Genomic DNA, 15,419 nt, shown 5'->3' on the forward strand with positions numbered 1-15,419 from the left:
GAGCTTGTCCAGCATTGCTTTCCACTTGGTTCCACCTTGTTTGCCATGTCAGAATGTGTGAGGGGGGAGGGCTGTGAAACCCCTACCCGGCAAGACTGCGACGGCCTGGCTAGGGTTAAATTCCATCCTTTTGTCTCAACACAGGCTCGTAATCCCAGACATCACAGACTGCAATCGCTTAACATTTTCAGCACCGCAGAAGCTGTCAAAGCGTGGCGGACACAAATATGTTGAAGCCGCGCTCTGTTATGCTGTGGAGTTATGTCCTAAGGTCCCAAATGGTAAATAGCTTGCCATCATCTCAACGCTCGATTGTGATACCTGTAACGTTGGTGCTTGCCTACTTTCCTTGACAATTATCACTAAATTGTCGCACCGATTTGGTGACTCGGAGGAGCAGTCTTTGCACCGCGGAAGTATCTACGCCCGACTTAAACTTGCGAAACAGCTTGTGCATTTCATTAAAAAAACAGGACATCTGTAACTTATCCATTCCAGGCTCCAATTAATACGCAATGGCGAACTCTTGATTGCGTACTCCTGGCAGCGATGGGCGCAGCGATAGTTATGAACCTTGCTACCGGCGTTTAGAGCGGCAGCGACGGCTATAATGCCGTCTGTTTACACCCCAGACGCCGTTCATCAACTGTGCTTGTGAGGCAGGCTGCTCACTATTTTTCACGGAACTGGACGTCACCAATACATCCCGGTGCTTTACTTGGGATTAATCTGCAAGAAAACAGGGTGTAGTTTTTCGGCTCTTCAAAGTCCCTGATGCAAGGTCTTGGAACTGGAATATTGACGTAGGCGGAGTTGATTTAATTTTTGCGGGCGCGAGAGTTGTTCGCTTTCACATTTCGCCTCCACGATGATAAATAAACTTGGCAGTTTACGACGGCGGCAGCATTTAAAAGGGACTCCAAAGGATTTACCTTCCGCTAAAACCCTGCCTGCAAAACATGGGCCTAGCAACGATTCAAAAAGTGGGCGAGCCAGCTCAAGTATACTTGGGAACGTCTCCTGAGAGACAGGTCCGGACTTCCAGGTTGGGGGAGGAGATAGAGAGCCTTTTCCGCTCTGAAGCTTCCATACTACATTTTGGAGATCAGTAAAGGTTCTGTTGTTGTGGCATGTAGACACTTGCAACTGTTTTTTTGCTGGCGCAAAATTTTGCCCACTCGACTCTACCTTGCCATTTGGCAAACAAGAATACGCAGTTTGCCAAAACTAAAATTATTTAGCCGTTTCAGCATTGTCTCCACTGGGAAGAAAAAATTCCATCAGCGTGGAAGGCATTTTTGTGTCACCGGAGAGGCATCTGCCTCCTTACTTCACATGTCAAAATAGAGCCCCGGCAAGACTTTCAGAACTTTGAATTAAGATGCATCCAAAATATCAAAAAGATTGCATTAGCTGCATTTTGCTGACTTACTTTCAAGAGACGGATTTCGGATCCACAAGTTAAAGGCAGAACAAATTTGGAAGGTTTCAGGTACAGTCTTACAAACTGGGACATCAGGTGACAAAAAGCGAAATGACCCACAAAACGTGACAAAGCTATAAAACCGGGGTTTCTCCAATCAAACCAGCTTCACAGAAAATTGGACCCTTCTATTGGATTATTGCTTTATCCGAGTCCTAGACTCCTCGCCTCGCCACCCGGTGGCCACCGCCGCGCATCGGCAGGCCGTCGCCCTGAACCATACCACGTGACTCCGCCACATGCGGGCTCAGCCGTCACCCTCGTGATCAGCTGCGAAGCGATCTTATGACTGCTTTGACGCTTGTTTATGGGTCAGCACCAATGCTGATCGATTTGTAAGGCAGGTGGGACGCTGCTGCGGATTTAGTTCTGAGGTATCTATCCATACACCGCACCACAGCTTTCGCGAAACTGCTAGCCTCACACATGAATTGGTCGATTGGGCACTGGAAACCTTTTTCAACGTAACCAACATCATCCACTTCTGAATGTAGGACGGAAGTACGCTTTTATCAAACAAGTTGTGTACCTATATTCGTCGTAGGCGCCCGACGTACCATGGTATTTGAGGAAAGAACGGGTTGTTTCATCTGCCCTGCTTTGCCATTTTTCAAACAGCTCAGTAAAATTACCATTATTGTGCAATCTCACAGCAAATTTATGCCCGACTTTGAAATGAACGCGAGATAGTGGAGGATCAATGGATACCCACTGAGATTTCGCCTGATCGGACACCAGCTCCTCAGGGAGCGACGCTGCACGGTTCTGGGTCGCTGCAAGCTTGCAATGCGGTGCTCGACCACCGTGGTGTTACCCAGCCGGCTGTCGCAGTCATGTCCGAGTGGTTTAAACTTCCGGCTCCAAAATACGGCAGTTATCTGGCGTTCAGTTTCAGAGGCGGCATATAGTTTGACCCGGCAGATCCTGGTTGGTGGGAGGTCAAATGGTAGCGATGATTATACGGAGTTACCGTGTCATCGCGTTTGATGACGTAGGAAATGTTCCCTAACGGTTGGGGAATATATGCTGTCGATTGGCGAGCATGGCTTCAAACAGGGCGGTGCAAGAGGAAAAGAGGGAGGGAAGAGAGGGCAACAGCATGCTTTATTTTGGGATGCCCCTTTTTCCCAAACTAAGGCATTACAGCTACCCATAGATTCCAAAAGTCAGACCGAGCAGGCCACAACTGAGATGGAGAGTAATAAATATTTTTTAATAACAAATTTTGATCATGAGGCCACTTCTATGAATAAGGTGGCGCATTCCCCGGATCGGCGGGCCCAATATTGTGTTGATGAGGCCCATCCCTACTGGCTCAGGATGCTAACCCGCACGAGGTAGAACGTCCCTTGTTCTGGGTTAGACGGCACCCTTTATATTCAACCAGATCCCACTTTTGGAAAACAAGGCCCTTTCATCCATCAGATGACCACGGTTCCATATCAGGATGTGCTGTTTTGGGATGAGAGATTTTGAGGCCCTCTTCGTGAATTGGTAGTATCCTACTATCCTACCTAATTGGTAGTATCCTGCTCTGGATTAGGAAACCCCTCCATGCACCAGGAGACCCCTTTTCTGGAACAAGAGGTCCTGTTTCATGATAGCGAGACCCTTGACTGGATGATCAGAAGACTCCATTCTGAATGTATACTTATTATTTATTATTGATTTATTATTAAATCAAATTTTATCTATTATTAATCGACATTTATTTACCTAGGTACGAACGCACGAAACAATTTGATGACGGATTATTTTTTTCCAGAAAGCCCAGGCAAATCCTGTCCCCTCCCCCTCAACTCTAAATCCATGGCGCCGCTCTTTGTCCTCGAACAGCCATGCCTACAAATCGTTTCGATTAACACGCGCTCGGGTGGCCGGTTGAATACCATTCGCTCAGGGAGGGGGGGTCAAATATTAGGAACTAAAAAGCTTAGACAACCAAACTCGCAGGGTATGTTAACCTGTACGCGAACTCACTTACGTTAAAGTCTAAAGTTCCTAGGTCATGATCTTCGGGTCAAATGCGGTCCAAACAATGTCAAATTCCAGGTTTGTCTCCAAAGGGCCTGCGGAACCTAGATAGTTGTTCTAAGCGAAAGTCGACGTGCTCATCTGAGGGTCAGTGACCTTGCTTGACGTTTTGAAGGTAATGGTGACCAAAATTACACAGGGCCGCTTTGAGTTTTACATTTGGGTAAGTGATAAAGGATTCCCTTGGCAGTATGTTCCTAAAACAGAATGTTAACCTGGATCAACCTAGGTCAGTGGACCCATTTTGACCTCTAGGAAGTCCACGGAAGGTGTATAATGTGGTTCTTCTGCTGTCAATACGTTCGAAATAAGCACCAGGAACTTCTCCATATAGCAAACGCTAGAGTCATAAACAGGTTGGTTTTAACTTTGGTCTGACCTTCATGCCTGACCTTAGGTCAATTAAAATTTGCTCATTCAATGGCTGCATTGCCTAAGAAAGCATCTCAGAGATGTATGGGCTTCGTTTAACACTCCCGTGTTGGATCAAATTGAGCGATTCCCTAGAAATTGTCGTTGCTGAAAACATGGCCTGACTTTGACCTGTCATAGGTTAGCGACCTCAGAAGGTATATTCTAAATGTTTGATGCTAAACGAGCCGCCATTTAAATTGCTTTAGCTATGCAAAATTGATGCGGCTACGCCGCGCCGTTCGAACTATTTTGGAACGCCTTCGGGACGGTCAATTTACCCCGCCCGAGCGCGTGTTAAAGCGAAAAAAGAAAAGGCAGAGGTGTTACCGAAAAACACTGAAATGCAGGATGACTCAGCACAAGCAGACCTCAGCGGCGACGATACAAGGCGACTACCTTCGTTTTAAAAAACCTTCGCTAGTGTGGGACTAACAAACTTGTTATCGTCTGTCTGCTCCTTGACTCATGGCACCAAATCGTGGCGTCTGGATAAGCGCCCCTGCACGCGCTGAGCAGAAATTAGCGGCGCGCGGTGCTGCAACTGTTCGCTCCCGCCCGACAAGCGCACCTGCTGAGCCCCTGTCCCTGGCAGAACCGCTCAGAAATACCTACCGTGAACTCGCGGCTTTCTGATCGTCGGTGTTGACCAGCGGCGGTTACCAGCACCTGGCCCGTGCCGACCCCAGAAGACTAGCTCTAGATAAACTGCGGATGTGAAACTGTTGAGTATCATGCGGCTGACGATGGGAAAACAGTGCAAGTCATCATATCCATGCGTTGAAATTATAATGAGCAGCACTGTGGGTTTAAATCAAATTATAAGCATAAACGTGTTCACAACATCATCTAAACCAGGTTTTTACTATGCGAAGGACTTCTGGCATAAGTTGTTGTTGTTGCAAAGAGAGCATGTATAATTGGCTGCAAACCAATGATTATGTTCTAAACTTTAAGATAACCAAAATGCACAGCGGGCTTATGGCCTCAAGATGTCTGCGGGTTATCTACAGCCGTAGATGGCTAGAACAATCCGTAGATTGGCTAAAGGTCGTCAACTCGCCGTACATTTTGTTTTTTATGTTTATAAAATATCCTGGCATGCAGTTGATCATGTGTGTTTTATTCCAATGTACACTCGGTTTAGTCCAGCCTTGCTCGAAGCGCCTGATGTTTTTTTCGGTGTTGCATAAAACGCCTAAAAATGACGTAACAGTCAGGGCCAATGACGTTTTAATTGGGCCGGCGACCGAAAACGAAAACGAAAAACGAAGACACTGATGTTATTCAAGCAGTGTCTAAATGTTTAACCAAATAGCGTCGTAGCGGTAGTTCTGTGAACGCCATGCGAAACGCTGGCATTGTAATAAAAGCTCTGATTTTGCATAACATAACAATATACCAATGTCATATTGAGATATTCATCTTCACTTCACGAACCCATACGAACTGAGTAGCCTGTAAGTAGGCAGGTAAAAGAATCAAGGCTTTTTAGAAAGACGGAGTGGAGCTTTTGGTACTGAGGTAGCCTGAAATTTGCCCGCAATATTCGCATTCGCCTACATGTCCTCAAATATACTGCTATTTGCCGCGTGCAGCAGCGTTATCAAGCGATATTTGATGGCTAGTGAAAAAGCCAATTTGGCATACATATTTATGGCACCACAAAAGTTAACTTAACGCAGATTAAACGTGAAAAGGTGGGTGGGTCAGCCAGCAATGTTTGAATAGTGTGGGAGAGGAGGCATGGCTACGTGCCCCCCCCCCCCCCCTTCCTCCCATTTCTATTTGTAATTTGTGAAACACGTTGCAAGTCGAACAACGAGTAAAAAGTAACAGAACATCTGTTTTTGATAAGAAAAGGTCGATATGTCAAGATGTAGTAAGCCAACCGTATATATATATATATATATATAATATACATATATGTGTATATATGTGTATATGTATATATATACATATATATACATATATGTGTGCATATATGTGTATGTATATATATGTATCCCGCCATGGATTCCTCGTCAAGATGACCTGGTCTTCTTACTATGAGAGACGAATGATAAATGCATGCATAGCGTTTTTTGCTGTAAATACATTCGAGGCATCACCAAGCCCCTGAACAAGTCATCGGCAATTGAAATCATTCAGCCCGTGCTGCAAATTAGCCTACAGAACCCGAACATTGCCTGACTGATAAGCAGCCACCTGCACAGGTGCTGTAAGGCCACCCATTTCATTTATTACATCCCACACGCGGTGATGGTGGTGTTGGTGATGGTGATGCGGTGATGATGCGGTGAGCTGTCATATCGGTCCCATGAGCAGCCCCATGCGCGTGGTGTTTACTCCTCACTACGCCCCGCATAGGACAGCAGCCGGCAGATGTGGGATGTGGCAGCACCGCGCATGGGACTGATATGACAGCCCGAGCTGCGGCTTCCTGCCGGCACGTTAGTACTCATCCGTTTTCCTTCGCTATTCTTTGTGCCTGGCATGGCTTTGGGCTTCACATTATGTGCATGTTGGTGTCAGTTTCTCTCCAACTGAAGGCACTTGCAGTAGCTGTCCTTTTTGACACCGGTTTTGGAAATTTTTCTATGAGATTTTGATTTGCTATCATGAGGAGTTTTTTCAAGGTTGAAATTTCTGGGCCTCCTTGTACGCATAGCGCACGGTCTCCTGGTGTCCTTGTGATTGCTCAATAATATCCTTGATTGAAAATTCACTGAACACAGGATCTCCATCTGTGGTGTATCGTACTAGTCCTTCGACTTCGGTCTGTATGGTATGCTCAGTATCAACAATCACTTCTGCTTGGTTGCGTGCCGACACAGCAGCCCCCGTTCGTCCCCCAACCCCATCGGAAGGCGGACCATTCGCATCACCCCCTCTTCCGCAATCACCAACCGCCTCCTCGCTATCAGCAACCCCCCCCCCCCCCGCCCCTCCCTGCTTCTTCACCATCATCATCCCCCCACCCCCCCCCTCCCTCTTCACCATCATCATCTGCCGTAAGCCTTGTGCTGTCAGCATTGATGCGCGCATTATCACGAGAAACCCAAATGTTCTGCACGTGCTGGGAACCATTTTCAGTAGTAATGGAGCTTCAGGAATGGAACGGGGCCAAAATCGGGTGTGCAGCTCTGAGGAGGTTAACAGCCTTCTCCGCTCTCGCGACCTTCAAGAACACCATTGCAGCGAGCTTAGTCATTCCGTGCAGCGTGATCCTTTGATCTGGGTGGCTTGCGCCGCCGCTGATGACATGCCTGATGATAATGAGCTCTGCCCGATACACGCCGAACATCCCATATCTACCGGCTGTCCTAATGGTCCTGCCGGCGTCTACCGGCTGTTGTGTCCGGCTGTTCCGGCTGTTCCACGCGGCGCGCTGTGTTGGAGCGAACACCGCGTGAATAGGATTGCTCACGCGCTAAGTTTCACGCCGGCAGCGCCATCTGTGACGGGCAACTGTCAGGGATGGAAAGCACGCGCGCGCGCGCGCGCGCGCACACACACACAACACACAACACACACACACACACACACACACACACACACACACACACACCACACACACACACACACTCACACATATATATATACATATATATATATATATATATATATATCTATATATATATATATATATATATATATATACATGTGTGGTGTGTGTGTGTGGGTGTGGATGTGTGTGTGTGTGTGTGTGTGTGTGTGTGTGTTGTGTGTGTTTGTGTGTGTGGTGTGTGTGTGTGTGTGTGTGTGTGTGTGTGTGTGTTGGGTGTGTGTATACTGCAGTCAAAAATAGTGCCTGTTTCAGGACTTAACCTGGTTGTATCTCTCTTGTCGCAAGATGTTAACTGTGGTGGCAGATGGGCCCCCTGAAGCCGATGTACAACGTGAGATCGCGACATTTACACCCATCACGGCTGACAAGATCGTCCCAGCATGCTTCACCTTGGCTTAACGCGGCATTTTGACTGTTTGATACCGCTGTGTTTTCTCATCATTGCTGCAAAGCAGAGATTCATCAAGGTCATGTTTATCCTATATCTGATAACCCTATTCTGGCACGTGGACGTAATGGGCGTGATATTACTTTTGCATGTTTTCTGTGGCATTTGAGCCAAACTGATGACAGAACCAAAGTTCGTTCGGCTGAGAAACAAACTGGGCGCAATGCGATATTTTCAGCCCGCAACATAGGATTCCTTGGTCCCTATTTTCCACAGTGCGCTGAAAACAACGCGGAACGTATTGACAACGTTCATTCAGAATGATAACACAAGGGTGCTGGCATCGACGTTGTCAAAACGGCCGACACTCACCGGATCGCTCTTCGGCACGTTTACTTACCCATTTTTAGTGTTCAGCTGCTCAATATCACATCCACTCCCCACCTCCCTTTCGCCCGCATTTCAGCCCGAATCCGTTCGTCCATCATGATCGTTTACACCCGTTCCTTACGGGTGACGGGCGCGGCGCAGCGAGGGTTCAGAGGGGTCAGTTGCACTCCTCGCCTGCCGGAGGGTAAGAAGGCAACTGTATTTTTCCTCCTCCAAAATTTTTGGGAGATCTTCTTTTTCGAAACTAAAGGCAATACAGCTACCCGTAGATTGCCAAAGTTCAGGTCAATGAGGCCCCCCATAACTAATCTAAAGGATAATAAATTGGGCTCAAAAGACCCTATTCTACATCAATAGGTCCGTTTTCTGGAACATAAGGTCACCTTTATGTACAAGACAGCCATGTCCTAGATAACCAGGCTCTATGGTATGTTAAGGAAGCCTCTTCGAGAGCTCAGAAGGCTCCTGTTATGGGTTAGAAGGCACCCTCTATATTCAGGAGGCCTTTTTCATGCATCAGATGGTCGCGGTTTCGGATCGGGACATCCTATTTAGGGATAACGAGGGTTCTTGGCTAGATTTGGAGGCCCCTTTCGTAAATCGAAAGCATCCTGTTGCGGATTAGAAGGCCCATTATGCATAAGGAGGCCCTTTTCTAAAACAGGAGGCCCCAATTCTCGATTTTTGTAATTGCCGGCATGTATTCATTTAGCTATGATAAATGTAACGATTTAATAAGCAGGCGCATGCCCTCGGTGACCTTCAGCTGCTGCCCAGGAGACCTCCTCTCCCCCCCCCCTCCCCCCCCCTCGTGAGGAGCCCCGATTTGTCCAGGAGGCCCGTGGGAAATCCTGCCCCAACCCAAAATCCGTGGTGCCGCCCTTGACGAATGGAGTTGCTGCGAGCTGACTCGCTTTGCCACGCAAGGCAGGGCGAGACGCAAACTCAAAGAACGATACTGGGTTAGAATTCAACTACAAACAGTTAGGGCGAAGCCAGGACGCATGTTGCATCATATATTAGTCAAAGAAACCCAACTTAAACCAAACCAACTTAACCAACTAACACTGCCGCCTCCGTGGTCTAGGGAAAGATGCTGGACTCGTATCGAGCGGCACTGGGGTACGAGTCCCAGAGTGGGCGCATTATGTGACCCGACTGAATGGAAAGGCCAAGCTGGCAACTGCCAACAAGGGTCAACTCAGGGTCCGAGGCAGCCGTGTCGCAGCATTGTGCGGCACGTAAAACCCTCCGCGTTCCTGTCTGGCAAAAGTGCGGAGGCAAAAATTAGCTGTTGAACTAGACAGCACGCTTGGGTGGTGGGTTCGGGGGCACACGCAACAAGCTATGCTTAGCAGGTACTCTGAATTCGAAGTCACCCATGCAAACCATTCGGAATAAATGTACAAAAAAACTTATAACATGACAAGAAAATGAACGTGAGGGAAAACAGTTTGCTTTAAGCCAAGTGCAACCGGCACGGGAAACATCGGCTGCCACACATTATACTAGACTTCACTGGAGGAGCTCTTCACGACCTCCCACGTGAAAGCCAGCTGATTCATCTTCTTGTCGGAGCACGCAGTAGCGGTTTCTATGGCAGCATCTCCTTCTGCCACAGCAGAGGGGCATTTGAGGCGAAGACGTCGTCGAAAAAAGAGTTGGTAATTCATGGGCCTCTCGGTGCACTCCACCAGGTGTAGGAAGACAGCACCGTCAGGTCCCAGCGACTGGCTTCGGCTGCCGCCCTCCTCGGCGGTTTGGCTTATGAACGGGTAAGCCCTGGATCGGTTTATAGCCGAATCATCTCAGCTTTCCGTTCCGCACCGCTTGTGGCAATGGTAGCTGAAGCAAGGCACCTCCCGGCCATCCATGCTTGGGTTTGAGTCGAAGACACCCAGTTGCAGGAGAAATCTGTTCTCTCTGTCACACAACGGCGGCACTTTGGCGATATGGCGCTGAGTGGTAGGTGCTCATTGTCAGTCAGTGTAGGTAAGCTGCTCCGTTACATCGCTTTTGACACGAGAGATATTTCCGCAGTGTCTGACTTCTCACAGCGCTTGTTGCTCTGGCCAGGGAAGGAGGGTAGCAGCCTGTGAATAGTAGGATCTGTAGGCGGCGTAATTGCCGAGTAGTTAGACGTTCGGCTCCACGTGTTCGGATCCTGGTTGTGCCTTGGTCCCAGAAAGCTTATTAGATCTCCGCAGTCGCTGGTGTTCCCGGAAAGAGCGCGCGACGACGTGCGCCGCGTTCTTTTACAACAAAGAAAATGAAAAGCAGGATCTAAAAAACTGATTCAGCTTTATTCCGGTGAGACGAAGTTGTTTGCTCCTCTTTATTATCCACTGAGCACTGTTCATCAAAGTACTTGCGAAACATTCAAGACGTTGTTTTCGGCGCATAACCTGGATGAGTGGGCAGCAAGGGTTGGTACCTTCGAGCATAGGTTGACACCATTACCTGAGTCCATCGGTTCGCTGTGTGGCCTTCTGCTCTATTTAATATTTTCATCGTTTATATTTTCATATTTTTAGATATTCATTTTATATTGCTTTCATCTTTTTATGTTCTAATGTTTTATAGTTTCGCATTTTAATTGTTATGTTTTATAATCCACATTTACTGCATTTTTCCGTATCATATTTTATATTCTATAACGGCTCTTTGAATGCTTTACCGACCGATTGTCGGCCTTTCCCTCCTCTCGACGGATCAGCGACAGTAACGTTCAGCCTCTGATGGATCAGCGACGGTAACGTTCAGCCTCTGATGGATCAGCGACGGTAACGTTCAGCCTCTGATGGATCAGCGACGGTAACGTTCAGCCTCTGATGGATCAGCGACGGTAACGTTCAGCTCTTCTTCACCGGCAGAGTCGTCACCATGAAGCGCTTTTTCATCAGCAGCGTCGTCACCATGAAGCTCTTCTTCGCTCGCAGCGTCGTCGCCATGAAGCCCTTCTTCACCGGCAGCGTCGTCGCCATGAATTTCCAAGGTGTCAGCTGTTCCTCTACAAAGGGTCTGGTTCCAAAGCGTCGTCGTCTCCACACTTGAGATCAGACACCTGCCTGTACAACACCACGATCAGTGGTAGAACGACCACGTCCGCAACTTCTTCACCGCTCTTTTCCAGTCAACCTGGAGTAGCCACCTCCACGAGACGCGAAGGTGCCCGTGGCAGGGATCCCTGAATGGGAAGCTTCTGGCACTCAGCTGGGCGACGCCGAAACTTCCGAACAACTGCAGTCAAAAGTTTCGTCACCATGAGCGAACAGCATCGGAAGCATCTGAACATTGCATGTCCCTGGAAGACAGCCGAGCCTTAATCTCGTACTTACAAGCGTCCTTCGGATAGAGGGCGGGGAGGAGCGGTGCCGAGGGGAGTAGCGGAAGGCAGCGGAGTGAGGTGCGGTGGAGTGGAGTGAGAGTGGAGGACGGCAGGCTGCCATGACCGTGTATTGTTTGATTTAACGTGCTGCGTTAGCTTCGCGTGACTAAACCCATTGCAATGAAGACTATTCCCAGAATGTGTAGCAGAAAGCGGTCCAATGCTCGCATTTGGACTCATTTAGCCCATTGGGAACTTGGCAAGCTCGTAATGCCAACGTCGTAAATGGAAATGAGCCCGTCCAAGCGACGCCTGCAAGACCAGAGTCCTGAAATTGCTTTTCACTTTGGTGGAGATGATCTCATTATTTACAAAGAGGTGGAAAAGTTATGTAATTTCCGACACATTTACCGCCGCAAAAAGGGTCGGAGCATGCAATAGTTAACTGTTTATTAATTGTGCTCTATTCCTTCCTATTTCCAGCACTCAATCACTGTCCTGTATCCTGCCCAAGCACAAGTATTTCCTCGTTCCAAACATCCTCACCATCCAGTATCTACTGAAGATGATATGTTTATCGTGTGATAGTTACTCGCGATCGTTAGCATGTTTCCTTTATTTGAGTTGATAGAAAACACATTTCAGGTACCAAGTGACCTTTATGAGTTTCTCTCAGCCTATCTGTAAAGAAATCGGCACACACCGACGAAACCATGCTGTCGCGATCTCTACTCAGCAGACGTTGAATCAAGACAACAGTTTTTCACGACGTGGTATGGAATTCAAGAGAACTGAGCCTGTCAACAACTTTGATTGTTCGAGCTACGTAGAAAGAGCAGGATTCGTCCAAAACGGGTTTCCCAACTCAATAAATCCTGAGCTCCAAACAGATGCCGACTTTTGCGCAGCACCCTCGCGAAAACCACTTCCACAGCGGATGTACAGCAATGCGGCACTCATCCCTCGTTGGGCGCGCGTTGGGACCAAAGCTGCCGGATTACTGCTTCTCAGCCAACTCAGCAAAAAAGGGATTACCGAACGAACCAGAAACGTGCCACAACCTCCCGTGCAACCATGCTGCTCATGATATTTGGAAAACCCATCCCCACCAACGATTAAGCAGTGACGTCGAAGCACTGCGCGAGCCATCAGTGTCAAAGGTCACAGTCGGAGGTCAGAGGTCTACTTCAATATGAGGTCCGGTTCGGCGCGTTGGTGGGACTGCGGATAACCGTCTTCCGGGTATCTCCGTCGTTACTCAGCAATTGGGCGATACACTTTGGGCAGAACTGAAAACCAGATAACATTCGCTCAGGTTCGCCATTGTCAATAGCACATACCACTGGAGGGGAAGGGGGGGGGGAGGGGGGTTGCGAACCCTTTCCGTTGTCAGACTAAAGAAAACGTGCAACCTCGCGGAAAAATTAAATGTAACTTGTTCTATACGAAATCCCGCGATTGGTAAAAAGTTTTAGGTCGCCAGGTTGTACATTGGTCCAGTCAGGTCAAGTCGAAGTTAAATTTGTCGCGCACCTAGAACTTTTTCGGCTTCGCATGCTCATATGTGCAGAAACACGCATTGTGACGACACCAAACTCGTATAGCTCCATCATAACTCCATCATAGGCGTATTTGTTGTCAAATTCTGAGCACAATAATATATGTGTTTTGAGTGTGTCATGTTCATGATATCGTTGATGAAACAACGTTGACCCGTCACGCAAGTCCGTGGAACTTTGGCACATAAAATCTTCTTTGGCACAAAGATGTCGGTTGCGACGAGAAACACCGCAACGCAACCGCCCATTGGGCACCTGTCTGGTTGTCACCTCCACGTGCTGCTATTGACATGTCAGACCACGGGTCAAGATGGGCAAGTGTGAGACATAAGCATAACCACAACTTGCATATCACCCACAGCCACACTCATGAACAATCACAACATAGTATGAACGCTGATGACGTATGCGACGCAGAAGTTTTTTCGGCATCGGCAGATTCGGATGCCAAGATGAAGGTGCCGAAATCGAACAGTGCTCAACATAAGGGCCAAAACATAATTATTCCTTAATGGAAACCACACATTTGGGATTAAAAATGTTGTGCATGCATACCGCAATTCTCAAGTTAGTTTTTAGGCGATAGCTTATGGGGAAGACATTCTAAATTTATTTCCGGGTGCTCCTGCAAGATATGTCTGAAAAAGAAAACATGACCATAATTTGCATACGTAGTCAGTGTTGAAATCAGGAAGTAGTTCTTTTCGTTCTTATAAGGGATTTCTTACCAAGGGCGAAAATTCGCAACAGAAGTAACGAGATTGACTGTTTACCCTGAAACAGCCCTGGCTGCAACGATGACACATATTTTGACATCATAGAAAATATTATACTTTTGAACTATCTCACGACGGTGAAAGGGAAAATTGCCTGGAATGTGGGGACAAGACATCGACTTTCCTAAAACATTGATCCCAAGTACAAGCCTTGGTTTGAATACGGGAAAACCTCAGGTGCGTTTGAGTGGGCTTTTTCGACGTAATTTTGCTTCCCACTTTTGGAGACCCTAGTATCTCCGTTAATCTGGCAGCAATGTGGAAGTATCATTTTATTAGCGGTACAGCTGCTGAGCACTGAGGAAAAATACAGACTGCTCATATGTCGTCAAATGCAGGCTTATCTCCAGGTCTCTGTGTCTTGCACAGGTCGGGAGGGCGGCCGTGAGGAATGTTGGGGTTTTCATCGTTGCCACATTGTTGTTATGCTTTGATGCCTGCCCATGCAAGCATATGGCTAATTGCCATGCAGCCTAGAAGTCCACGCGCAAGCCCTGAACGAAAGCATTTAGGGCGAAGAAAGGCTAAAAAATGCAACGTGGTTGGGTGTGGATTTGCACCCACGTTTTGGGATTTCAGGACACTCTGCAAGACGTCTCGGCAGATTATAAAAACCATAATAATGGCTAGTAATATATAATATCTCTCAACTGTACGTCACAAGAGCAGAATGTACAAAGCGCATACCAACACTCCAAACCCCTGAAACATTCAGCGTTTCTTTAAACTCGTTTGAACCGCGCGAAGCCAGTGGAAGCGATCGGAGAGTCCTCGCACTTCCTGGACACCGGCCAGGGGCGATGGGGAAAGTGACATACAGGTGACAGGTGACAGTGCAGTCAGGTGACAACATTGGACATACAGTCCCAGGTGACAACATTGGGCTTGAACGGGTCGAGAAACGCCATAGCCAATGCGTTCACAGGATCCGGCCTTCGCAGTGACTCTGCTGGGTGTCGGCTACTGAATCCATGTTGAACGGGTCGAGAACGTCATAGCATGCGTTCACAGGATCCGGCCTTCGCAGTGACTCTGCTGGGTGTCGGCTACTGAATCCATGTTGAACGGGTCGAGAACGCCATAGCATGCGTTCACAGGATCCGGCCTTCGCAGTGACTCTGCTGGGTGTCGGCTACTGAATCCATGTTGAACGGGTCGAGAACATAGCATGCGTTCACAGGATCCGGCCTTCGCAGTGACTCTGCTGGGTGTCGGCTACTGAATCCATGTTGAACGGGTCGAGAACGTCATAGCATGCGTTCACAGGATCCGGCCTTCGCAGTGACTCTGCTGGGTGTCGGCTACTGAATCCATGTTGAACGGGTCGAGAACGACATAGCATGCGTTCACAGGATCCGGCCTTCGCAGTGACTCTCCTGGGTGTCGGCTACTGAATCCATGTTGAACGGGTCGAGAACGCCATAGCATGCGTTCACAGGATCCGGCCTTCGCAGTGACTCTGCTGGTGTCGGCTACTGA

General features: G+C 48.1%; 1 protein-coding gene across 1 annotated transcript in view; it reads right to left on the minus strand.

Moving 5' to 3' along the window:
• LOC119092734 (steroid 21-hydroxylase-like) overlaps positions 1-11,261 on the minus strand; it is a 16,984-nt gene extending 5,723 nt beyond the window's left edge. The window contains exon 1 of the mRNA XM_037215716.1: positions 11,160-11,261. Within this exon, the coding sequence (XP_037071611.1) occupies positions 11,160-11,261 (102 nt within the window). The remainder of the gene's footprint in view (positions 1-11,159) is intronic.
• Between the last annotated feature and the right edge of the window lie 4,158 nt (positions 11,262-15,419).

This window comes from Pollicipes pollicipes, unplaced genomic scaffold (genome assembly GCF_011947565.3).
Source record: "Pollicipes pollicipes isolate AB1234 unplaced genomic scaffold, Ppol_2.1 Scaffold_1600;HRSCAF=1878_pilon_pilon_pilon, whole genome shotgun sequence".
Classification (NCBI taxonomy): Eukaryota; Metazoa; Arthropoda; class Thecostraca; order Pollicipedomorpha; family Pollicipedidae; genus Pollicipes; species Pollicipes pollicipes.